The 26752-nt window shown below is 47.1% G+C and overlaps 1 protein-coding gene across 3 annotated transcripts in view; it reads left to right on the top strand.

Annotated features, from left to right (window-relative positions):
- The first annotated feature begins 3062 nt into the window (after positions 1 to 3062).
- RASGEF1C (RasGEF domain family member 1C) overlaps positions 3063 to 26752 on the top strand; it is a 72344-nt gene continuing 48654 nt past the window's right edge. Inside the window, exon 1 of one of the 3 annotated variants that reach the window (XM_082771836.1) lies at positions 3063 to 3214. Coding sequence is in view for 1 of the 3 variants with exons in the window: in XM_082771834.1 (XP_082627960.1) it covers positions 7847 to 7853 (7 nt within the window). In the remaining 2 variants the exon portion in view is untranslated. Of the gene's footprint in view, positions 3215 to 7840; positions 7854 to 26752 lie in introns of those variants that run through there. The other 2 variants (XM_082771835.1, XM_082771834.1) reach the window with 2 other exon arrangements.

The following is a 26752-nucleotide window of genomic DNA, read 5'->3' on the forward strand; positions in this document are numbered from 1 at the left end:
TATTATTATGTTCACATGTAATACTACAGGTAACAAAATGAAAGAGCAGGTACAAATTATCTGCCCAGAAATCTGCATAAAACATCCACATATGGAAAACGAATGTTTCTTGTTTGTATAAATGTCTGAACACGTAAGATCTGTCAGTCATTCTCACTTGCACCCATACAGCTCAGAAGCATGTCATAGCGTCTGAGTCCTAGCATCATCTTCCAGTGGTCCATAAAGTATGATTGCTGCTAGAAGCCGATCAGAATTCAGAACTGTACAATCAGCTCGGCCGCTGTGGATCTAAAATGTCTTTTCTTTTTTTTCCTACTATGAATTTTTCTCATTTAACAGTCAACTAAACTATAGTGATTTGGGAATTAGCAGTTGAGGACTGTTCAGCACTTCATGATGCTTAATGCAATTAGCAAAGTTAATAAAATGTTGGACAGGTGCCTTATATCAGGGGAAAAAAGGCATTGCTCTTATTTGTTCAGGATCAAACAGTTACGTTATCTTGTTTTCTTTAAGAAAACATGTATTCTTGAAACGGAATACAATAAAGACCCAAATCAGTGACTGACCTGTTATTGGCTGAATTCTACAGTGAGCTTCCCTGTTTTTTTAATTCTAGAAGACCTTCAGAAAACAACATGGAAATTGCAGAGGGGCACAGGTGCAAAAGGTACAGTGAAACAGGCAAAGCCTGAAGATGACTACCCTGGAATATCTAAGGAACAAGTTGAAGCCAGTTCTGAACCACCTACTTTTAGTAATGGCTGGAGGATAGGAGATGTAACAGAGTGGAACAAATTCAGTATTCCTTCTCTTTGACAAAGCTTAGAAGTCATACGCTTAACAGCTTAACACCACATGGTAGAAAATGAGTCAATGAGAGACAGGTGAGAGTTACTGATCTGCAGAACTGTGAGAAGGAGGAGACCGTCCTACTCCTGCTGAAAGGTCCAAGAGGCATAAGAAAAACAAGGATGTTGTCAATAAGGTAAGCATGCTCGTCTACTTGTATGCTCACTCAAGAGTGCACAAACTGGAAGAATTCCCAGTTTAGGGTGAATGTTTTCCAGTGCCTGTCCTGTAAGAAGGACTAAACTATGTCTTCCATGTAATAACTTTGAAGCTATTTATGTGTTGGTTTTAGATGGAGATTAGGAAGCCTGACTGAGAACTTGTAGTTATAATGGGTTTTTAAAATCAAAAAGTTAAAGTTTAAAGAAAAGAATTTAAGTGAAAGATCACGGAGTCAATCTGCCAGGCTGCCTGCCCTTCTGGTTCAAGCCATGCTTGTTCCAGGTTGTGTTGGTTTTGTGTTTCCCTCACCTCTTCTGTATTTATATCCTTCTGAGGAAAAGATTCTACCATGGCTGAGCTTCTTCATCCCTCCCTGCCTCCTTAGCTATCCGCTGCAGTCTCATCTGTGCTCAGGGAATACGCATAGCTGCCTCTGACGTTGTGCCTTCCCTGTGGCTTCGTTCTCTGGGGATCCTCAACAGAAAGCAGGAATATGAAAAATAGTGGCTGAAAGAGAAAACATCTCTTAGATATCTGTGATCATGTAGGCTTCTCTGACTTCTGAGCAGCCATGGAGGTATTAGAGGGCGAGCAAAAACCCAAAGGTGCCAAGTCAAGGGCAAAACAAGGGCAAACCATTCCACGCGTGCCTTGTGCAACACCCCCCATCTGCAGAGCAGAGTTGCAAAAACAAGGGCCGTTTTTGCTGTTCCTGCTGAAGAAAAGGCAGAGATCCTTGTGCAGAGGGCTGGTGCCTGTGTGGGCAATTCAGACTTGTCTCTAGCTGTCTTTAAGCTGGGCCTGCAGAGCTGCTCCCTTGGAGCTGAGTTTGCCCATCTGGATGGCAATTTGTTCCAGAGGGAAAACCCGCGTGTGGGCAGGCATGGGCTTGAGGTCAGAATTAATGGCACAAAACTGATGCAGCCCCAGCCTCTGGGCAGAGCCACCCCTTCTACCCCGTGCATTGGCACAAAACTGTTCTTAATCCGCAGGTGTCACATTGGTGGTGCTGGTAAACATAAAGTGGGAAAGTGACAGCATTGTGGGCTTGGGCTGTAATGGGGTCTGTGCTCAGAAGGACTGTAGTCGATTGCCTTCACTTAAACAAACAAACAAAACCGGGCTGGTGGAAGATGCCAGACTGTGCAAGCAGAGCAGGCAGGACGTGGGCTCTTGGATGTGGGGTGCCCACTTCCAGCCTGCTTTCTGTGTTTCTACATGGCAATGTCCAGCCCCTTAGACACCGCCTGGGCTGGCACATGGAGAGAGGTACAGATGTGGCTCCCCTCTGCCACCCTGGGCTAGGAGAATTCCCTAATCCTGCTTATCCGAGGTCTTTATGCTCCTCGTAGTGCCCGAGTGTCAGCAGGCACGGTACGGCCGTGTTCCAGCTTTGAGTCATCGCAGAAAAGCAGTCTGCTCCGGGGCCTGTAGTGACTGGAAATCGTAACCTTGAGTTGGCTGCTCGTCATCTGCGCGATGATTTTGTGGGCTTGATCCATTCTCCCCACATCCAAGCACGAAACGCCTGCGCATCTGGCTTGTGTTAGCGTGTCCTCACTGGCAATCGCTCCAAAGGCAAACGGAGCTGGGAAGAAGCAGAGCAGCTTACCTGGCCCACGGAGAGCACAGGTAGAGCAAGAGGCAAATGAGGCTCCTGTCATCCTGCAGGGACATCCTCTGTGGCCATCCTAAGGTGGGGCTGCGCTTCAAAAGCCTTCCCCAGCATTTAGTGTGACCTCTGCCTTGGAAAACTGCGATGTCGCATCCTCCCTTTCAACCCGTGGCGCGGTCATTTTGCTTCCTAGGGACACGTGCTTTCAGAAACAAGCAGATAAACACCTCCCCGTAGCTTCACCCTTGCTCTGACGGCTCTGCGGGACCCCAGCCCGGCTGCACCTGCCCCCCTCCGAGCCCCCTCCCCTCCGCCGGGCGCATCCCGGGCGCTGCGGGCAGGCGGCGCTCTGCGGCCGGGCTGCGCTCTGGGGCTCCGGGGCGGCGCGGCGAGCTCCGCTCTTCCTCCTCCTCCACCTCCTCCTCCTCCTCTTTCTCCTGCTTCTCCTCCTCCTCCTCCTCCTCCTCCTCCTCCTCCTCGGCGGCGGGCAGATGCGGCGGATCGCGGGGCGGCTCCGGCCCGCAGCGGGCTCCCGTCCCCCCGCCGCCCCCATGGACGGCAGCGGGGGCAGCGCGTAGCTGGGTGAGTGCCCCCGGCCCGGGGTCCCTCCCCGCACTCCTCCTCCTCTTCCTTCTCCTTTCCCCCTCCAGGTAAAACCCCACCCGGCTCTGCCCCCTGCTCCCCCCCCCCTCCCCGGCTGTTTTGGGGCTGGGGGCTCCGGGGGCGACCCCCGGTCCTTCTGCCCCCAGCCCGGGGCTGGCTGGGCTCCCAGATCCCTGCTTCGGGCTCGGACTTTGCCGGTGTCGGTCTCCGAGTTCTTTTCTTGCAGCCGAATTTAATTTAAAAGGAGTCTTCTGCTGTAAGAGAAGCTCGGGGGAAAATGTCAGTTTGTGGATTGTTTTCTTTCCCTTGGATCTAAAGACGTCTCTCTGTATACCCGCTCGTGATCTCTTCTCGTGAAATAATTTTGCAGCGTTTTGGTTGCTCCTGGAATTTAACAGCCCTCCGAGACAGACAGGTTTGGTGGAGGCTGAAATAATCAGCTCCGAGGCACGGGCAGTGCCCTTGGCCGTAACAGGTGCAGTGTGCATATTCCTATGAACAATGAGGTGGTTTCAGCGCTCAGGTTTATTTGTATGCTCTGCATTTCTGGGGCTCTGAAGAAATTGTCATGCTACGTTATGTCAAAGATGCGCTTGCAGCATGAGCGTGTCCGTAGTACCTTATTAACAGGGCATGGGAGCAGCTGCACAGCCCCTGTCCGTGCCAGCCGAAACACCCGGGGTGTCCCTGGGTGACACCAAATAGCTCGGGGGGTTTGGGTGGCCTCTGTGCGGACCCACGCCAGCCCCTCAGCTCTGGCACAGCATAAAACACCGAGGAGGGGGAAAAGAGGAGCGTGGAGGAGGAGCTGTTTGTGTCTGGATTGCATTCCTTGGGCTGGATGGTCCTCGTGGTCCTTTGCTGCAGTTTCACTTGTGTTCCACAGCTGAAATTTCCTGGGCAGGTATTTCATGCTTCAAAAGATTGTTTTTGTTTTAGCAGCTCCGCGGGCTCTTTGTCTGAGACAACAATCCAGAGTGACAACGTGTCGGTAATTACTTAATGGGAGTCGTTCTGGACTTAGGTCAGAGGGAAATGAGAGTGGAAGTTAATTGCTGCTCCTGAGCCCATACAGCACGGAAGGTCAGTTCCAGCGAGCCTGCCCCGTGTCGGGCTCCTGCTGCGGGATAACCACAGCCGGTGGCACCTCCTGCCTGGCCGTGGCTCTGCGGGAACGATGCGATCTGCCTTGCCTCTGCTTCCCGGGATTCTTCAAGTCCTGCTTGCTTTGGTGGGGCTGGGAGGTGGAGGACTGCCTGTGTAGGATGGGGAAGGACCGGGTAAAGGGTGAGGATGGGAATGTGTTCATGTGTTATTCTCATGCTCTTTCTGGATTGCAAGAAATGGTAGAGGAAAGGGTGAGTCCAGGTTCTAGCCAGGGAGAGGTGCCTGGCTGTGAAGGTCTGTTGGAGTTGTCCTCCTGGGTGATTCTAGTGGAGGCACAGAACAAAGCAGAGGCACTCAGTGATATCCTGCTGGTCTTAGCTTATTGGCAGAGATGCTCTGAGAGTGCGCAGGTTTGTGGTTATGCCTTGCAACCTACCCCATCATGAGAGACAGGGCTTCTTAGGCAACATGCTGAGAAAGTCCCAGTGGTGTCTCCTGGGACATTTGGCCCTCTCCAGAAGGTTTCCCCAGTGGCGGGGTCTGCCAGCTCATGCTAATGAGGTGCAATGACTGCATTTTGTGGTGTTCTGTAGAACCTGCAAACCTTAGGACAGCAAAGTGCCTTGCAAAGGAGGAGGAACAAACCCGGTGTTTCTGCTCCTGGGGTCACTTCCCTTGGACTTCCTGCAGCCCCACGGAGCAATGTAATTCTGTCCCCTGTGGTTTTTGGTTTACGGCAGGTGGAGGTAGGAACAAGCTGATGTCTCCTCTGAAGCACAGTGTTTTGTATAGTCCTAGTTCAGCCAACCAAGGGAGATAATTACCTGGTTAACCCTTTGTAAGATGTGACTAATGTAGTTAACAAACCCTGGTTTGTTCAGATAATGTGGCGTGTCTGTTAGAAAACAGCACGCTTCACAAAAATTCATTAGTTGAGATGAAAACGTTTTTATTATAGCATTGGGTCAACTTCACGTAATGATGTTCAGGTGAAAGGATTTTAAGTGTTATTTTAATCAAGCTTGGAGACAATAATCTTAAAGGATTCTTTTTTTAAAAAAAAAAAAAGGCTTTTGAAATAATTAAGAACCTTATTTAGCATCTTGGGTGATTTAGACTGAGAGAGTGATTTGTCCTTTTCACATCGCTGGTGAAGCGTGATGTTGCTGTGAGTAAGCTGGGTAATGTTTACGGATCTGTTAGAGCAATCAGGCTCTGGATAGTGGTCCTTTAATTGCCTGCGGCTTTTCTTGCTATATATGCTTGTTGAGCAGAGTTTTGAAAATCATCTCTGGAAGCCAGCTACTTGTGCGTGCTCCTGACACCGATCGGGTCGTAGCTGTGAACGTGGCCTGAAGCACTTCTTGCTCTCTGGTGGTGCATCCATGCAACCAGGTGGAGCTCAGCTCACCTGATGCCATGGGTACCTTCTCTTGCTGGCCAGATTCACCCCTGCAAAAGCAGTGCTGTGTCCTTGCTGAGTGACTTGAGGCACCTGCAGGAGCCAAGGTGGGGCTGATGCAAGAGGACGGGCTGCTGGACACCCCAGTCAGCAGGTGTAGGACACTCGTAGCCCCAAGGGATTAGGCCAGGAGTTTAGCAGGAGGTAAAAATGAGTTAGAAGTTTTGGATACACCGATCTCTCTCATCTTAGCTGTGCTTAAAATGAATAAGGCTTTAAAGGGAAAAGTGGAGGGTGTCCTAAAGCCTTTTGCATAGTGTTTAAGTTTTCTCTAATGCAGAGCATTAAGGACATGATGCTCAAGTGCTGCCAATGTCTGCTGCAAGGCTTGAGGTGCTTGTGGGGTCCTGGTGGCAGTGCCTGTCCAGTAAATAAAGGAATCAATAATAGGAAATTAGTTTATAACCATAATTTAAATCTATGTGATGAATTCCATACTAAACTTCATTTGTTGGTTGTTTGCTTTTTTCCCTCCTTTCCTTGCTCAGGGACCCTTTTTGGCTGTGGATTAGTAGTTTAAATGCTCCGACTTGCCTCTTTCTAATAACATCCCATTGGTTATTTAAGAAATGATTTGTCTCAGCAAACTCACTTCAGACGCTTATCCCACCTCTGGGTTTCTTCAGGGCTGCAGAAGCTGAGCAGGTGTGTAGCTGAGGCCTTTTCTCTGGTGGTCAGATGTTTACTCATGTCCTAAATATAACTTCTGGAAATTTGTGTTTGTTTTGGAGCTGGGGAACACTTTTCTCTTTTACCCTCTTTATGAATTCAGAGCATTTAAGCATATGATTAACATTAAACATGTGAATATTCTCCCTGGGCTCATTTTTTGGATCAAAGGCAGGCTGCTCAGTATGTTGAGAAGATGGAGCCCACAACCACTAAATACAGGGAACTGATCTGCTGCTATACTTGTCTAAAAGCATAGACGATGTGAGTACTTCAGATTTATGTCTGCCCGCCCAAAATCCCTCTGCTAACTGCTGTCTCGATGTTCGTTATCTACAAAGTGCTTGCAGGCATTAACGAACCTTCCTGCTTCTGCTGGGACACTTCATTATCCCCACTTCTCAGACGGAGATGCTGAGAGTTTGGGGATCTGCTGAGACCACTGGGTGTTAGGGACAAAGCTGGCATTGAACTTGCAGCTTTTAATGCCCAGCCCTGTAAGACGGGGGCAGCAGCACAGTTCTCTGGCAGTGCTTGCTTGAACATTGCCAGCTTTCATATTATAAGAATGCTCCCCAAATTTCCATCCCACAGGCCTCTGAAGTTAACACAAAGACTTCTCATATCATCTACTGGATCAGACTCCAATCCAAAATCCAGTCTGTCTGCAGGAGTGAGCAATGGCCTGTCAAGGGAAAGAATGTCAAATACTTTTTTTATCTGTTCTGGCTCTCCGTCTTGCTGGATGTTGTAAGGAGAGCTGCAGTCTCAAGGCTCCTGTAACCTGAACGGTCACAGCTTAGACCAGGGGGGATTTTTCCATCATCTCTCCTGGAAGCGCGATGATTCTTGATTTCTTGCTGATTTAAAAATGCTCAGAATGCCTCTACAGAGCAGAGAGCCTGAGTCCCCGCGTATAAATATAGACACGCTAGGTGTGTATGCCCGTGAGCTGGCAAATGAATCAGATTCCCAATCTGAAGTTTGCTTAGTGTCACTCCTGGCTCTTTATTTTTCTCTGTGGTTTTGTTTTGCTTTATTTCCCCGAGTTCAAAGAATTTCTCAAAGGAGAACGGGCGAATGTCAAACGTGGAGGAATGTGCTTTGTGCTGATGTTGCTCGGCGCTGTTGTACGTCGTGGCATGAAGGTGAGAGGCTGGGCGCCTGCCTCCGCTGCTGCTCTGCCCTTTGTCAACAAATCCCTCCTGGCATGGGGGAGCCAGGAGCCTGGGAAGCTGCAGTGGCTGGGCAGGCCCCTGTGGGATTTGATAACCATGCCAGAGGCAAACCTCTTTGTGTTTTTGAAGTTTTCCTTTGGGAAATGCGATTCATTAAAGTACAACGTTCTGAAACTGAATTGCCTTGGAAATAGCATGCGAGGTGAGTGACAAATCTGAAAGAATTCCTAAATTTCCTGCAGGACAGACATGTGTGCCTACACATCCAAACATGCAGGAGGGAGACACAAGCCCTAATTGGGAATTCACTACTGCTCCGTGCGTTGTGAGTGAGCCACAGTCATCCTGAGCACTCACATGTGTCTAATGGCATCTTCTTACCTTTCATCCTTCGCAGCAAATCTGTGTTCTTCTGAACTAATGCTCCTTTCCTAAATGACCCAATCAGCCTTCAGCGCTGCTGGTTAGATCAGAAACTTCATTACTTAACAGCAGAGCTGTTCTTCCTTCTTGTCCCTGCTGCAGCTAAGCTCATGGCATTTATGGACAGACTTGTTAGTCATTAATATTCTTTGTACTCTTCATCTTTGGCTTCAAAAAAGAAGGCCTTTCATCTTTTGCCTTGCTTTGTTTTTCAGAAGAAGCCAATTTTGACTGGAGGAAAAAAAGAAACCAAAAAACATTTCTCTGTAGCTTTCTTATAAGCTTCCAAGCAGTCTCCCCTGCTGACTTTGTACTTTCACAGTAGACAAACATTGACTTTGTTTCCTCAGCTTGACATAAAATATAGCTGACTTTTTTTTTTTTTTCCTGGTTTAAGTTTTTGGTTACGTATCAGTAGCTTGACGGGAGAGGGTTAATTAGCAGCTCTGGTGTATTTCACTGAAATTCTCATGTTTTCCCCAATTTTTCCATCAGGTGTATTGTACGTGAAGTCCAGTTGTAAAGAGAACATAAGTGTGTGTCTGAACTTGGAAATATTGTGAAGTGTTCCCTGGTTTGGAGCCTACATGATTGTTGGGGTTGCTGTGTGTATTCCTGTTGCTTTCATTAAGAGATCTCAAAATGCTGATACCTAGGAATGTGCTTTAGCTCTGCATACCTGGGGTGAAATGTGTGTGGACAAGTGCACTAATAAAGCACATCCCTTATTGGGAAGGGCTTTCTTTTCATCACTCAGTGCTCTCCCGTTGTAAGTGGTCAAATCTGGAGTCTTGCTAATCTGCAGCACCAGCCAAAAGGAAGGTGCAGAGGCACAGCGCTTTGCTTCAGATCAGCATGAAATCTCACAGCTCGGTTCTGACAAGCAGGACCAAAACCAAAAACAACTTCTTGCCCGGGCTGTGTGTTTTGGCTTTGGCATAAAACTCACTTGAGGTTTGTTAAATGCTTTTCTGAATGTACCAGTGGTTCATATCCATTCTGCTCAGGTTCCCTCGCTACTAGCTCTGATGCAGCGCATATGAGCGCGATCATTAAGTGTGATTAGCACATTTCTGACCTATTTAAAAGTCTCTGGCTGTGAAATTCCAAAGATTCTAATTTAAGCTATAAAAAAAAGATTAATAATGTGCTGTCATTTACACATTTTGTGGCTCATTTCCTGAGCGATTTTGAACACGTACATATAGTCTGTTTGAATGCATGTGTATAAACATCATACAGCGTGCAGGGTCTGGTCACCCGGCCTTGGGGCTCATCTTCCAGGGAATTTATTGTCCACAAATCAAAGCAGATAGAAGAAAAAGCCACAAGTGCGAGAAGCTGCAACTTTCTGCATGGGTGCAGAGAAAAGGCCAGATGCTTTCTGTGGGCTGGAGCTCAGGAGAGGAACGAGGATTATGCAGGGATGTAGAAATTGGGCGCAAGATCAGACTTCAGACAGACATCGCTGTGCAACCCCTTGCTCTGCTGTGTGGACTGGAGAAAGTGCCCTCTGAAAGCATCGGGGCTCTGTGGCAGTCCCTGGACTGCTGCCAGGGCACTTCTGCTGGAACACAGGCTGGATGCTGTGAGTACCCAGTGGGTCTGGGAAAAACAAAGATGACTGTTGAGGTCTTCTGATGTCTTCTGTCACTTCATTCAAGTCTGTTGTCTTACTCAGGGGACTGAAGCTCTGCAGAGCTGCTTTATCTGCATGTGGAGAAAGGAGTTTGAGGTTACAATTACACGGGTCACTGGTGATGTGGCTGTTGGGGTGACACAGTATGAAGTAATTCACCAAGGCAAACAATGGACCCAGGAGAACCCCTTGGGTTTGAAGTATGAAGCCTTAAAATGTATAGGCTATCCACTAATTGAGTGTGTTTTTTACTTGGGTGGCTTCTTCCTATTTCCCATCCTGCTGTCTAACAGCTGGAGCTGCTGCAAGTCCATTGGGTTTGAGTTGGAGACGTTTGGGGATCTCTGACATGACACCCCAATATCACCCAGCATCACTGACACTGTGGGATCCTGTGCCTTTTTCTGAAGGGTCGGGGGTAAGCTCCAATACCTATTAGGAGAAAAAGCCCAAAGTGAAAGACGAATGAAGTAGTTAATTTTGCTTGTGGACTTATTCTTTTGGGTCATGGCATACTGCCACAAAGACCTCATTTGACAGAATCAAGTAATTTTGTGCTGGAGTGTTTTGTTTTTATTGCTTTGGTTGGAGGCTTGTTTTTTGTTGTTATTTTTTGTTTGTTTGTTTGTTTTTAAGTCATTTTAGTAATGGTTACTGCACCTATCATGTCCAATGTAACCAAGTCAGGAAGCAAGCAAAGCTTGGAAGACCACTGTTTAGAATGCTCTTAATTTTGCCCTCTTCAAAATATATTTTTATGACAAATTGGTAAGTATGCTAAGCCTGTGACCTTGAAGATACTTTGAAATAAGCTGAATAATTTGGGACATGTGGCCTGTTCTTCAGAAGTCACGGACAGTATCTGAGCGTGGGCATTTGCAAATGAAGGACAGGGCTGCTAGCTGTTTAGGGATGAGATTTTTTTTTCTTACTGCCCTTCAGAGTAGTTGGCTCTGTGGTCCTACGTGAGCTGTCAGATAGGGATGTCTGGCTCTGTGAGATGAGCAGTGACTTCATGCGAATTTGGGATGCATGCTGAAGTAGGATCTGGAGTAGAGCAAGGTGAGATGTGACCCTTCTGTTCAGGCCATAAGGGAGGACTTGGGCATGGTTTGCTGTGCCAAGGCCTTGAGGAGAGGTTTCTGATCCTTTCAGTCCATGTGGAGATTGCCAGCATGAACCTCACACGAATTCTGCACGTCAGGGATGGGATTTATGCTTTTGTTCACAGCTTGTGCCTCTGTTAAACAGCACTTCAGGTGTTTGTTGTGTATTGTTTTAAACCATCCCCAATAAAAATGTTGTACAGGCAATGTTGCTGCAGGTCGTTACCCAGATGCTAGAGGTGATTTAGATCCTTTGCATCCCGTTTGGCTCAAACAAGACGTTGGTCGGGAGGCTCGCTAAGCCCTAAGATACCACCACGTGGTGTACAGGGTTGTAAGTGTCAGCTTGTCATTTTCAGTCTTATTTCTTAATGTGGTGTCGTAAATTATAAATGTACACAAACACCTACGGAGCATTTCATTCATAAGCTGCCAGGCTGCGGGGTGCGTGTTGAAATGCTGTTTTGGGGGTTGTTTGTGTTTTCTAGGATAACTTCATTAACTGGTGCTAGACGTTTCTCAAATCCACACAGAGCACACGAGAAGCACGCATCTCGTAGTGATCCTGCTCATAAAAAGCACTTGGGCTTTTTTTCATTCCATAAAAGACCTTTTGCGCAACAAAGCCTTTTGTTCTTTATGGCATAGCTATTAGCTGTTACTAGGTCATGTCAGAAAGGTCATTATTTACAAATTGGTGTGCTGTGGGACTTGGCAACGCATGCTACAGCATCACATAGGCTAGCAGAAATATTTGAGGAAAATGTGCGAGAGGGCTGTATGAACGGGGATGGCTACAGTAAAATCCCTCTCTTGGAGTTCCTCTTGTGCTTTTTCTCTTCTGGGATACAGCAACGTTAACAGCTGTGCAGCTTGTGTATTAAAGCCAGTATCTTCCAAAGTGGAACCACAAATGACAGCAGTATTATGATTAAAGGGCAGTCGGTCCTGATGGTTAGCCCGACATAAAATACAAATCTGGCTGCGGTTAGGAGAATGTGCCCATCTAATAAGCAGCTTAACTCGGTGTATTACTGTGAAATAGAAAGAAGCATGAAATATGTGATGTGAATAGTAGGCTGGATTTCCTTGTCACTTCATATTTATGTTCCTGGAGCTGCCCTGGCTTCACCAGGGTTGCTTCTGAATTACCAGGGTTGCTTCTGAATAATGCCCAACTGAATGAGAGGTGGATTTCTACTTCTCAACACTTTAATTTTTTTAATTTGAATACATCAGTGTAGTTGAAATTCTGTTGTAGCCTTAGATTTGGAGTTTTCATATCAGATAAAATGCACTCAGTAAAAAGTATTTGGTCCAAAAATTATGTATTTTTTCCCTGATCCTGATTTTTTTTTTTTGCCCACTCGGGGAAAAAATTCCTAATATTTTTCCCAACTGCTACAACTTCATGTACAACTCCATTAAAGAAAATAGGACTCAATCCTTTCTGGTTAATGGGAGTTGGATTGGACCATTGAAGTCCAATTTCAGGAGGGATATTAGCAGATACTAAGGCTTGATCCTCAGCATTTTGCTGTCAATAAATGAGCAATCACTATCTACACAGCAGCAGGTCTAGTACAGGGCTGAGTTTCTAAGAGATTGAGAGTACTTGGCTCGAGTATTGCTTTAAGTTTTTTGAAATCAGTTAAAGTGAGATAAATCCAGTGACTTGTTCATGTCCATTGGAGTTGCTGAAACTCTTTTTTCCCAGTGAGAACAGATCCTGGTCCTCTGTGCGTGGCGGGGTGAAATCAGGAGCTTTTCCCCAGGGACTATAAATAGCCTGATGAGTGTTTTGTGCTCTAAAGGAGGTGTTCAAACAGCCACTCAAATCCTACTTCTAAACTACTTTAAATCACTTCCTAATGGCTTCTGTTACAGGTAGACAGGCTTTCCTTTTCGTAGAGTTATGCGCCTGAATTTATTTCAAGGTGGTCGTGTCTCTCTCTGCTACCCTCCTGGCATAACTCTTCCCCTTTACGAGCCACGTCCAAATATCCCAGTGGCACCTTACAAAAAGAACAGCCTCGTGTGTAAGGCGTGAGGCCGTTTGGGTAAGCAGCACAAGAAATCAGAGATTTTGTCCTGAACACCTTCTCTTTGGATGCTTTGACAAGGCCTGTTTAAAACTCTTTTGGCAAGTGATGTTCGCGAGCATGTGCGGAGAGGAATGCGGAGCGCTCGAAATGGTCGGGACTGGGAAGACGCACGACAACTGCTTTGTGTAAGATGATCGGTGTTCCCAGGAACAAATGGGGCATTGAGATGACAAATGGAGCGGTGGAGCTGCAGCTGGGCTGCGAGGGCTGTGGCGGTGCTGCGGAGCGGCTGGATGGCAGCTTCTGCAGTGCTAAGAATAATAAAAATGGATTTGCTCTCAGCGCATGGAAGGACTTTGTCTGTTGATCGATACAAACTATTTCATGTTAGGTTTGAGTTTTCTTATAAATTAATTCTGTAATTCCCATTGATTTAATTAATCAGTTTCCAGGGTCTTGATTTGCACAATTTTCTAGCACTGCTTTCATAACTGGAAGTTTTTTAGGCAAATAAATGGCCTCTTTGCTTACTTGCTGGGTGGGGTGTCTGGTGATAATTAGTACATTTATCAAGGCGTCCTTCCCTGCTAGAGACAGGCTGTTATCCACTTCTGGTAGTCGGAAACAGAGGGACAGGGAGATTGTGGGACTCATCTAAGGGCCGCTTTGTGATGTAGCAGGCAACAGGGGGTTCAAAGCTGGCTCCTGAAAACCTTCCTGGTCCCCCGAGTCTTGGACTGCTCTTCCTTAGGGCGATCTGGTGCCCCTTCAAGCTTCCTCTGTAGCTTGAAGACAATTCTTAGTCCTCTGGAAAAGATTGAGAAACTCAGTAAGTATCTGAATGAAGAGCACAGTTTGGAAGCTGGTGTTGGTTCCCCTCAAGGTGCGGTTTGCGTGTAGACTGGGGACCCGGGGAGCTTGCACTGATCTCATTTGGAAAGAGCATCAGGGCTGAAAGCAGGAGCAGCCAGGGGCCTCCTGGAGGGATGGGGAGGGGATCTAAAAGCTGTAAGAAAGCAGTGAATACTACTGTTTCAGATCGAATCTTGCTCTTAAGCTGCCTCCCAAGGGAAAGGTGTTTGGGAGAGCATCACTTGGGGCTTTCAAATGGCCTTGAGCAATTTCCCCAAGATGATTTATTGCTGAAAAGGGGAATGAGTTTGCCCAATCTCTCTCCCAATTACTTCAGATAATTCCTGGCTTCTACAGTGCCAGAACCATGAAAGCTGATGCTGCACGTGCCTTGTCATGGGTCAGCCTGAAGTTCCCCGTATTTGTGACAGCAGGGAGTGAGGCTGACGTGCCCTTTTACCAATGGGCCAGCTCTAGAAAAGCCAAGAACCATCAGCTTTTACCTTGGCTTACCTCCCTGCTGTGAAAAAGCAGTATTGGATTCACAGAGACTTCACGCAGGTCCTTCTTGTAAGTGCTTAAAATATTGAAAAGTTTGTTCCTGATGGAGTAGCAGAGGGCTGAATCCAGTACCAGCAGTGGAAGAGATCTTTTTTGCAAAGACCTGTGCTAACGGGAAATACCTGTAGAAATGCAAACGGGCTTTTGTCTGAAATGCTAAAAAGTAGAATAGCAGAAAACACAGAAGAAAAGAAGAAGAAAAGTAACTTGGTGAAGAGTCACCTTGGCATAGCCTTCAAAGGTTGTCGCTGTCAGTGAGCAAGGGGCAAGTGCGAGGACTTGAGGTTGTGGCATCCGACCTGCTTGGGCTGGGAGCGCTGCGGGGATCTCCTGCCGCTGGCTTGGTGGGGAGTGGTGCTGGTTTCTTGGCTTCCCACCTTGGGTGCTAATAACCATGGCGCTCTGATTAGGTTTGGTTTCTTTCACTAGAGTCTGAGCATGCGTTGGCCTTCCTCGGTAGTTAAAGGAGGAATTAATGCTGCATTCTACTTAATTGTTCGTCAACAGCTAAAATCATGACAAAACCACTCTACTCCAATTAGTAAAACAGCAATTAAGAAGACTTAATTAGACAGACATCTGAAATCTTACTGCTTCCTTGGCCTGGGAATGCTTTAGCAGATCGGGGTGTGCAGCTGACTCTGCTTAGCCTCAGCCCTGTGCTAATGAGCAGAATCACTAATTTCCTCATTTAGAAATATTTGACCTTAAGATATGAAAGTATCTTGGGGAGGTGATTTCTAAATCATGGAAACCTGTGTTTCCAGACTCCCTTAGTCAATATATAGATTTAATTTATAGGCATCTCTAGCTCATTCATATTGCTGCTAATTACTGTGTGAAGTAACTAGTTTAGCAAGACCAGCTTAAAAGATGAATGGCATTAAAACCTTTTGAAGATAATTTTTTTATTATGACAAGGCCGGAGAAATTCGTACCCCTCAGTTAATTTGCAAACTCACCGAACCTCCCTTCATTGTTGTTTTTTTTTTTCCCTAAAAACAAAGATGCTGTCAGCACAAGTCACCATTTCACCAAAAGGGTCGTTTACCTTTCATAAGAAATAATAAAGAGCTGCATAAATATTCTCTGTAAGCTGCTGCTGGATTGTATTAGTGAAATATGTCAGTGTTTGTGGCATGTGCAGCCCCGCGTTTTATGACACCACTTGAAAAATGCGAGACATTCGTATGAGTTATTTGGAACATGGTGACAGGACTGTGACATAGCTGTGTTATAAGGAGCGTTTTCAGGCATACAGGGGAGAGCAAACACCTTTGTGACCAAGCCTTGCCAGTGCTGGAGGGGCAAACTTCAGCCAGGGTGGTACTGAAAGGTGTCTGCGGGGCTCTGCGGGTTGCTGGATTTACCTTCCAGCATGACCCGTGCCTCTGCTGGGACTGTGTGCTTAGCCATCTGCTTGGTCCCTGCTATGAAGATCTTTTTGTATGGCTTCCAGAGGCTTGGAAGCAGGTTTTTTTGACAGCTTTTGTAGTACTGGGGCTCTACCGTACTTAGCTATGGCTTGAGTGAGCTTCTCAGGTTATCTGCATGTTGCCAAGGTGCTGAGCTCAGTCATAGAAAGGTAGACACAGAAGAATCTAACAAAGGTTGGCTTCGACCTCTTAAGAAACCTCGGATTTTCCCCTGGCAATGTTTGCTAGAGCTGGGTGAGGTTACCCCAGCCCCCCTTGCCTCTGGAGCTGCCTCCCTGCACGTCTCCCATCCTAAGTAACAATGGGGATGGCAGGTAGCAAAGAGCAAGGAAGAAGCAGCTTCTGCCTGCATCTCTTTATGATTTTATGAAGTCCCTATGACTTCAGTGTACTATCTGCTTAAAATCAATGTACCTGACAAGTTTGTTTTAGCACATTTTGAGATGTATTGCCATCTTGAGTTGCAATACAAAAGGATGCACCTGCAAGCCTGCTGGAGAGCTGTCTGGGAGGATTTGGAGTAAATGTCCCAGGGGGCAGCTGCCCAGTTCAATCCTTCCCTTTCACATAGCTCTTTTTCAAAGACTGAACTACTGCGAGGAGTTGCTGTATGCAAATTTGAGGTGCAACCTTTTGTCTCTCCAGCATTTTCTGTCTGAATCTCTCAAAAAGTGGCTGCAGCTTCCGAGCTTTGGACTCTGGCTCTGAACCCCCCAGCTGAGGGCTGGGATATCGACGCATCGCGTGGTGTCTCGAGGTGCAGCCTTCACCAAGCAGCGGGTGATGGCATTGACAAAACCCACAGGCAGATGATTTGTACTGCAGACAGCAGCGCAGAGTGGGGGCTCTTTTGGTTAATGAATATTGAACTTCTCCTGTCTAACAGCAAGTTGAATCCTGCTCTGCAAACGAGCGTCTTTGGGAGAGGCTGGGCTGCAGACTGCTGGTGAATCCATCAATTCCTGTCTGGGTGATGAGTGTTCTCCAAACCGGGCTCTGCTGGTCACCCAACAGTTGGTGCCATCCATTGTGATTATTTCTTTTAGTTTCCCAGTTCTTAATACTCTTCTGAAAGCTGAGGGTCTTTACTCAGTGCTGGATGCTTTTCTGTAGCTGCTCACGTGGCATTTTGTACATGACGATATCCCGCTTTGGAAAGAATTGGTGTCATAAATTTGTGCACGCAGCAGTCCTTAAATTCAGCTCTATTTGTGGCACGAGTTCCAAAGGGCACATGTGTCTCAGAAACATTGTGACTGTTGCATGAAATGGTAATTTTAATGCATGGAAGATCAGCTTCTGATTTATTTTTATTAGTGCAGATGAAAATTACTATGATGTTTCAAGTAGAGCGTAAAATAAATATCTCTAATCTCATTCCATGAGGAATGTTAACTTCCAATTTTATATTCCTTCTCTTTCCCAAACCACCATAAAATGCTTGGTATGCGACTTGAGTGTCTATTCTGTTGTGTTTATGTAGGAAGGTTTCTGTCCTTCTTTTTTCATTCTCATCTAGGAAAAGTATTTTCATTTCTGTAGTTATTTATGCAACATGAAAGATGCAGTTCCTTTGATCAGGGGAAAAAGTCTCATTTTTGACCAGAGCACAGAAATGTGCATTTATCCCAGTGGACAAAGGCATGTTAGGAAATGCAGGACACTGCAGGTGACTTCAATTCAAAGACCACTAACGCTGAAAAATCAAAGATTTGCTGGCAGGAAGAATACCCAGACAGCCATGGCTCGCGGGAGGGACTGTTTCTACTCCTGTCTTCCTTTTACTGCCTTGTGGGTGAAGACCAATATGGTCCTGAAGACTCCATTGACATCCAAGTAAGGTTGACTAAACTGATGTTCTGGGGCACAACCAGGGACTTGAGCCTCCACTTCGTTTCCCCAGCTATTTTGGTGCAAGCTGAGGGCAGGACAAGCCCTCTGTGTACTTCCAGCCCTGTTGTGGCCGAGCAGTTTCAGCTGCTGTCCGTGTCCGCTTCTTGGGGCAGCTGACAGCACAAACTCAGGCCTGGAAATGGGAAGTGGTGCTGCCGTTTCAGAGGTGCACGTTTTGGGAGATTGAAGTAAGGTGTGTTCCAGCTGCTGTAACACCTATTCTGCTCTCCTGTTGCTGTTTTATCCTACTTGTTCTGTTAATGTGCTAAATCTGCATTCACTGCCAGCACTGGCCGTACCAAACAGACCGCTGAGGATAGGGTGAGGATTCTTGTGGCTCGGTGGCTCTGCTCTGAGCTAACAAAATAAATGTGGGTAAGTGGAGTTGGGAATAAGTCATGCTGAATGTTTTCACCCCTGGATAGGTTAGCAAAAAGCACAGTTACAACAAAGCCCAGACTCGATATCTGCATGTTGGAAGATTAAAGCATGGTTCTGTGCCATGGCGCTGCCTCTCTCCGCTGTGTAGAGAGAGAACTGTTTTAAGAGCATTGGACAAAGTGATATTTCAGGAGGGTTAATTGGTAACCGAACTAGTGTTGTAGGGGAAATTGTAAAATTTGGAAAATCGTCTTAAAGGATTCAAGTATCTCTTAATTAACAGAGACTCGTATGTAGGTATGTGCGGGCATGTGTGTAATTGTCAATGCAAAGCCTCTGAGTTGGAAATCATTGGTACAGAAACACAGTTAAGATTTAGAATGGATTTAGTTCAAACAGCCATAGGGAAAAGTCAGGGTATTAAAGCAGCAAGAAGATGTATTGCAAGGCATTCACTTCTGTGTCAATATATTGATTATACTGAAGATGGAGCGCGTGCATACTTGGGCGTTCTGGTAGGAAAAGAGAATTTGTTTGGGGGAATGGGAAAAATCACAAAATGCAGTAAAAATTAATATTAATGCTTCTTTCTGAAGGTCTCAGGAAGGTTATTGTTAATTTTGCTTTGTGTTCTGGTAAATTGGAGACTCTCCTTCATGTGGGAACAGCCAAGCATGGTCTAAAGGAGAGCAGAGCAGTGTGGGCTAAGATGCCGCAGGTATAAGGCAAGGGAAGTCATGATTTGAAAATATTTGCAATGGCAAGGGGTTTACTTTGCTAAAATGACACTTCTGCTGTGAATAATTTGCCGTAATGAAAGTCAAGCGTTTGGCATCCCAGTGAGTTGACACTGGCTGTGTGCAGCGAGAGAGCTCAGAGATGTTCCTGAGCAGATAAGGTTGGTGCTTATTATTCTAGGGAATAACCTGAACAGTATTTCTGTGTTGGTAGCTCACAGAGTCTGCTAAGGACTAATAGTACTGGGGGCTGGACACCCAGAGTGTGTGATTATGGCTGTGTCTCTCCCAAATGACTTTCCCACCTAGGAGCCCACCAGGTGAATCGCTCAGCGAGCACCGTTCCCTCTGGGCTGGGAGCCTTGCACATGTAAAGTGTTTTGGAGGCAGGTTTCTGAAAGAAGGCTGGGGGAGGTGGCTTTGGGGGTGTTACGGGTTGATCTGGGAAGGGTCATCATGAGCCACGGTGGTCTTAGGACTGGTCTCTTCCATCAGTTTGTTAGTGGCACCTCTCTCGGAGGGGTTAGGGTGTCAGGTGATGAAAAGCTGCTGTCTGCTTGCGCCGTCCTGCCTGCCCCCTGCAATGCAGCACGGTGCCCAAATGCTTAAGTAACTCTAGACAAACCAGCACACACTGGCGTTCACTGATTAAATACAAGTACGCTGTGGTCCCAGGGTGCTGAGGCTGAGATGTGTCTGCGTGGCCTCGTGCAGGACCCAGAGCCGGTTCATGACTTGATACTGCAGCTCATGGACGTGCCCCAAGGGTCTTATTCCCAGGAGGCAGCTCAGCCCTGCCCCCTGAGCTTTTGTATAAACCAACAGGCCCAGCTGATGTGTTTTCTCGGGCATTTAGGAGCTTCATCTTTGTACTGATTCCTTTAGGAGATACTGGTATGTTTAAGGGTTGCTTGGTCGCTGCCTGTGTTTCTGGGTGAAGGTATTCCTGGAGGACTTATTTTAGTGCGAACCCCCCGGCGGGCAGTCTTTCACTTCAGAATAATAGTTTTCTTCCACTTCAGCATCATGTACTTTGTAAGGGTACATCTGTAGTTTGTTGTGCAGGAAATGCACTCATTTACCACATCTTGTTAATTAACTGGCACCTATTTCAGGAAACTGTTTCCTGTCTTGCAGTATTTAGAACATCATTCATTGTGAAAAGTGGCTCTTTAGTTTTAGAACTGATTTTGATTTTACAAGTGATCCCTTCCGGATCAAGTGATTTTTCTGCTACTTCTCGTTATGAAAAAAGGACTCCAGCTTCAGGAACTGCAGTCTGAGCTGCGAAGAATCGCGTGGCAGCTCTGTGCTTGCTGCCAGGAAGCTGTTACCGTGCTCCGGACAGTACGTCTCTGCTGTTTGATGTAATATTCTACGTGATGAAAAAGTAAAGTAGTCTTTTTTCCTCCACGTGTAGCCCCCACTGCTTCTGGGAGGCACAGGATTAATCTTCTGGCTGCCAATCCTCAGAGCTTTTGCCCAAACCAGACACCCAGCAGCGCCTGCACTGCGCCAACTGTATCAGCCAAACCCCGCCGCCTTTCCTCGGTGGGCTTTACCGATATAACCACGCAGACGTTTTTTTCCTCTGCTGCCTCATCTTTGCTCCTTGCCTCGCTTCACTTTGTCATTTCCAGGTCACTTCCCTTGCCTTTGTCAGCATGTTTAGCGCCACTCCGCGTAGGCGCTGCCCTCAGGAGCACCGTCATGCATGCTAAACGCGCGGCTGGGACCCGGGATGGAGCAGCCCGTCCACTTGGGAGCATGCTGTAGCCGTAGGGGAGGACAAATGAACCTCGGAGCTCCTGGAGGTGGGCTCTCTGCAGCCACACAGACACCTCCTGCTGTCCTCCTGGAGTCGGGGTGCTTGTGTGGCCCTCGCACAGGTGGGCTCAGCCCTTCCACATCCCCTGCTGCTCCGACTTGGCCTCGGCAGTGTCGGTGCCGGCCTATTTTCGTAACGTAATTATTCACACTGAGCGTAATCAGTGAGCTACAGAGCAATCTACCAGTGGTTCCAATCAGTGGAATTACTCAGATGGAGCCGAGTGAGTTTCTTTTTCAGAAAATGATCTTGTCATTCACAGAAATGAGTTCAAGGAAGCCCCGTTCTGTATGCAGCATGTGCATAAAGATCCTCCTGGTACCGAGCCCCTGCGTTACCCCCAGTGGGAACGGGCCACGTACCTCTGACACCTAACAGTGCCTGTGCCCTAGGTAGGAGAGTCTGGGTGCCTCTTTCATGTGTGTTCTTCCTTCCAAATCACAGCGATACGTGGAGCATTTCAGGAAGGAAGGAGGGATTTGCTATGAAAAGTGGCACTCTTCTGTGCTTGGCAGGACTCGGGCCAAGCTTACAGCTGTACGGAGCGGAGGCCAAATGGGCGCCCTTGCTTTGCGTCTGCCTCGGCACAGCTGTGCGAAAGCATCATGCAGGCTGCCAGCCACGTGCTGGGATTTTTTTGTGCACGTCCCTGCATGCACTGGTTATGTGTTATTCTGCAAACCTGCCTCTGTCTGTTGGCTAGCCCGAAATACACAAGTTTGTGCCCTCCCCCACGTATGCTGGATGCCACTTGCTCACCAAGAGCGGGGCTTGAAGGTTTCACCCTAACTGAGCGGATGCCAGAAGGGACAGTCTCTTTCCCCTTTTGCAGTTGTGCATCTTTTCCCTCTCCCTTGCCTTAGGTTTGCAGGTTGTGTGGCCAACAGGAGCTGGCTCACTGGGCTTGTCCTCTGGGCAACATTCAATTTTGATACGGGGCAAAGGAGTCCTCAGAGGGTTTTTTCTCCTCTTGCTGTGCTAATTTTCTGCTAGATCAGCAGACTGAGCAGACTCACCCCTCTTGTCTTCCAGTTGCTGTCTAAATTGCAAGGGAAGCAACAGGCAGCGTGGGAGAGCAGGATCTCTCCTTCATGCTGCGCGTGGTCGCACCGGATTATGTTTAACATCAAGCTGCTGTCTTACCTGCTTACCTTGGATGGGTCTGCAAATGGTAACAGCTGAGCACTTACGCATTCGGTGTTGGTTTTGGAGTTTTAAAATGTAGCTGCAAATAGCTGCTTGGCTTTCAAAAGCTGAAATTCTGTGTGCATGAAGTCATTAATTTTTTGTCAGACTTGAGCTGATCGGGGTAAGTGAGAATCAGATGATGGGATCCAAATATTTCCATGCGTTCGGAGACCTCATTTCCCCAGCCTTAGATTATGTCCAAATGTTGCTGGTGATCCTTCCCCAAATGCCTGGCCCCAAGGGGGTAGCTCCCTGCCTATCCTTGGGCGATCAGCTCAAGTTCCAGGGTTTAACTCCTGTCCCTGGGCGTCCTGTGCTGCCATGCAGACATAAGGGAAGCTGAAGCTGAAAGTATATTGGATTGCCAAAGCCCTCTGCATTCTGTGTGTCTGAAATCCAGCTGGGGAGGAGGATTTGTTCTACTTCATCTCACTGTTATTTTAAGGTTTTGTTTTTTAGGGTTGAAGGGTTTTTCTTGCTTTATTTTTAATCCTCACAATAGCTGCTAATACAATATAGAAAGCCTAGACTAGGAAAGACTAGAAAGAAAACTGAGTTCAGAAGAACTAAAAGGATATTTGAAAACTGTTCAGTTGGGTCCAGGTCTTCAATTTGGTTCAAATCCCTGTTTGGGAGTCCAAAATACATATGAGGAAGCCAAGGTACACAAACAAGTGATGTCTCTGAGACGTGACTATGTCTTGGAGCGTGTCTCCGAGATTGCCTTTGTCTCGGTAAGAATAAGCGCGGTAACAGCGTGGTATTTGTTGGCAAAACACAACTTCCTCATGGCAGCCTCTCTGCAGACTGCAGGCACTAGATCAGCAAAACACAGAATCACGTGAGCAACCCCATCTCTGTTGGATGGGACATCTATATGTTTACCTAATTTTGAGCACACGAGCAGCCTTATTGGCTGGTGCATGTTGAAGCACACATTTAAATGATTTACTGACCCCGGGCCAACACGCAGATGTGAATATTCAAATGAAAACGCAGGCATCCAACCCAGGCTGTGAAGTTGAAATACTTCTTTTTCAAAGCAGTCTTGGGGATTTCAACAAACATTTTCCATTAAGATTAATGGGAGATACATGTCTTAATTCCTGCAGACTGCTTTGAAAACATCAATCAAGTGTTATGGTATGAAGCCTTAAATGCTTGGTGGCTTCACACTGCAGTCTGCGTTCTCAGCTCTGCGGGCCTTATGACATCTCCTGGTCACTGCTGTGCATCAGGACAGTAATTGCCCTTATTGCACTGAGTTGCCAGTCCCTGCAATTTTATCTTGTTTCTTGATACTTAGTTTTATTCTAAAATCACGGTTCCTAGTCCTGGATCACAGTGGCAGAGCCAGTTCCCATTATTATTTCTGTTTACTGCTTGTTATGGGGGGAGATGGATGTTTATAACATTTGCATTCATGAAAGAAGGACTTGAAACACTTGACAGCATTAACCGTAAGTGCTCGGAATCGCAGAGGGAATATGAAATTCATAGACTTTGTGTGCTTTTAAATCTCGAGGTTTTAAGAACAGCCTCCTGATCAGCGGGGAGCCCGTTTGGGGTGCTGTGGAGCACCCGGTGCCATCAGCACGGCACGCGCAGCCTTCCAGCCTCCTGCACGTGCATGAACTCTATGAGGGTGCTGGGACACTGGGGCGGTCCTGCTGTCTTTTAGCATGTACCACAGTTAAACTACTCTACACTACTTATAAGTATTACCTCCTTGCTTTTCTTGATGCTGTACCGTCTCTTTAGTGGTGCTGCAGGGATCCCAGAGAGGTAGCAAGTGTAATTTCCATGTGCTATCTGTAGAAATGCCGTTTTTTGGAGGCGAAAACCTTGTTTTCCTTCAACTCTGCCTTTTGTGCATAGGCATCGGTGCTTGAGGCAGAGCGTTTCATTAAAGATTTATGTAAAGCAGGGGCTGGTCTCTGAGGCAGGAGGATGAAGTTGTGCTCCAGAATGCTAATGGGGAGCTGGAGCAGTTTGTGCTGCGCACAATGCGGCACCACTTGGCACGGCGCGAGGATTCAGCCAGAGGAGGGGAACTTGCGCCATCCTTACCTCTGGCACCCCACAACTTTGAGGTTTGTTCACGTTTCAGGTTATGTGAGGAAACGGGAACAACCTGCAGGCAGGCTGTGCCAAGCACCCGGAATTTGTGCAAGCTTGGGGGTGCTGAGGGAGCTTGGATTTGGTGCTGGGTGGCTGTCAGCAGCCCAGTGTGGTGTGTGCCAGTCTGCTCAGCTAACGCTGCTGGGAGCAAGCCACAGCCATGTGATTTCGTTCTCTCTGCCCTACCGTTCCTCTTCCAGCCAGCATGAGCAGGACGTGGAGGTCAAGCTCAGCTTGTTTCCTTCACTGAGATCCCTCTGATGCCCTGAGGCCGCTGCAGAAGTTGTGGAGAGCGTGCCTTCTTTCTGTCCCTGGCTCTCCGGTGCTTTCCTGGTAGGATGTGTGAGGATCCAGAGTCCCTCCGTCACGGAGACGCTTGTGAAACCCCGCAAGTGCCCCCAAGAGCATAAGTGTGAGAAGTTTCACAGCAAAACCAGCAGCACTAGAGCTGCAGGGACCACCAGAAATCGGACCTGCGGACGCGTGCTGGGGTTCCTACAGAGCTGTGAGCGGGGACTGGCCCGGCCCCATCCCCAGCAGCTTGTGCAGAGCCCGAGGAGCCTCCGTCTGACAGCACTAAGTAGAAATGTAGCAGCATATGGAGCTTCCCCTGGGCCTCGCAGCTGCACACAGGCACCCACACGTACTTTTTAAAGATAGCATTGTTTACTGCTCGTGACAGTTGTGGCTCCTGTTCTTTGCTTTGCAGGCAAAGTTTCTTCATGGAAAGAGGCGCCCAGAGCTCCCAGGGACTTGCCATCCGCCAGACATGCATTTGTGTGCTGCTGAGCTGTTTATTTGAATGTAAAGGCATGGCAGGAAATGGGTTTTGTGTTCATGGAACTGTAATTATATGTGTTTAGTAAACTAACTAGTAAAAGCAATTCTGGAACACAAAACAAGGCAAGATTTGAATACCTATTACCCAAAAGCTTTGGTGGTTGCTTCATACCTTGGAGTAAAGACCTCCTTCCTACAGGAGGGGCTGTAGGTGCTGTGTTATCCTCTCCCTGGCTCTGGCTGCTGGAAGCGACCCCCTGCAGGCCCGGTGTAGGAGGCTTTGGTGAATGTGGTCTTGAATTTTCTGCTGCACGAGGATCCTGCAAGTCACAGGATAAAAGGCAGGAACAAGCTTGCCTACGCAGGCAGTACAGCTCCAGCTAATCTCCAGGAGATAGGATCTGTGCTTTGCTTTGAAGTCATTCATGGAGAGCCATGATAATGCGGAAATCTCCTGGCCCGTCTCCCTCTGCCCAGCAGCTCCAGCTGGGATCAGAGGCCGGAGTGGCACATGGAGTGTGTGCGAGAGGGAAATGGTGCTGTGAGACTGTGAGCGTGTGGAGGGAGGTGGGTGGCAAATGGCCTTGAGGAGGGGCTGAACGAGGTAGGGTTTGATTTGCAAGCTGGAGCATCATAACAGCAGGAGTGGGGAATGGCTTTCTGAGTCAGAAAACCCAAAGGTGGGTGTGCATTGCGAGTGCTTCTTGCAGTGTGAGCTGCCAGTTTGCATCAGCTGCACAAAAGGTGTGGGATCCCAGGATTGAATTGGCTTCACGAATGTCACCATGTACCTGAACTAATCGAGCAGACCGTGACCATCTTGTCTGCGGCTTCTTTTAAGCTAAGGCTGTTCGAGCTGGCAAGTCCAGCAGCTGCAGCTGATGTTCCAGTCCTCTTAACATCAGTCATCTGTGCGGAGGATGCCAACAACACGTGTGTATTTTAACAAGCACACACCTGGAGAAACACCCTCAGCTGATTCCTGCTGTGTCTGCCAGAGGCATGTAATGTCAAGCTGATGACTTTTGCAAGAGAAAGTTGTGAACAACTTTGAATTATTCTGGCGTAAGTCAACTTGGTTGCTATAAGAAACCAAGTAAAGCTGTAAGAAAAGATTAGCCAATGTTATTATCCTAAGCGAGGAATATTTCCCTACTTCTCCTAAACTGTGGAGTATGGATTGAAAAAATCCAAATCTGTTTCTGACTTTTGAGGTGGTCTTTGTGTTTGGCAGGACAGCCAAGTGTCACTCAGCTTTTCTGCTGCCTCTTCAGCCATGACTGCAGGCAGCCACCAGCTTTTGGTCACTTTGAGCAACTCTGCAACAAGCCCTGGAAATGGCTCTGCTGATGCTACAGACAGCGTCGGGTCCAGAAATAACAGGTTGGCAGTGATAAGTTGTTGTTTCCCGGCAGCTTTGGAGGACAGAGTATACTTGAAATAAATCTATCAGGTAGAGTTTCAAATTGGCCAGGGCTGTAAGCAACAGTTTATTGAGCTTATTTATGATGTTGCACCCAGGAAATGAAATGGAGAAATGTCAAGTGCTTTCAACACAAGCCAGCACGATTTAAGGCCCCCTCCCCCTCGCTTGGTAGCTCTTTTTGGATTCGTGCCTAAGGCTTATTATTGTAATAAAACACATTCACATTCTAGGTGGTAAATGGAATTTACCCAATAATTAAAACTACAAATAAAATAAATTCATTCATCATTCTCATTCCCAGCGTAGTTTACGTTCTCAGCACTATATATGGTACAAAAATGTGCATCTTGGGCATTTTAGCTGTTCATGGCGTAATGACCAAATCCATCTGTGAGAGCCTTGGGAATCCAAGCTGAAGGAAAACCACACAAAAGCTAGATGTGAGCAGTTCCCTTACACGCTGTTTCCATAGTCTCTTCTTCTTTATTTGGACTTTGGTCTGGTCCAAAGCCCGTCTTCAGCCTGCTGGTGGTTACTGTTGTACAAAGAACAGCCTAAAGTTCCTCAGTGGGGTAACCATCTGTCTGCCCTCCCACACAGACACCTGAAGATGAGTTAATGTCGAAAACAAATCATTTAAAATAATCTGAAGGCCTCAAAAGTGTCTTTCTACAGTCTTTAAAGT

This window comes from Aythya marila, assembly GCF_965140915.1.
Source record: "Aythya marila genome assembly, chromosome: 14".
NCBI classification, from domain to species: domain Eukaryota; kingdom Metazoa; phylum Chordata; class Aves; order Anseriformes; family Anatidae; genus Aythya; species Aythya marila.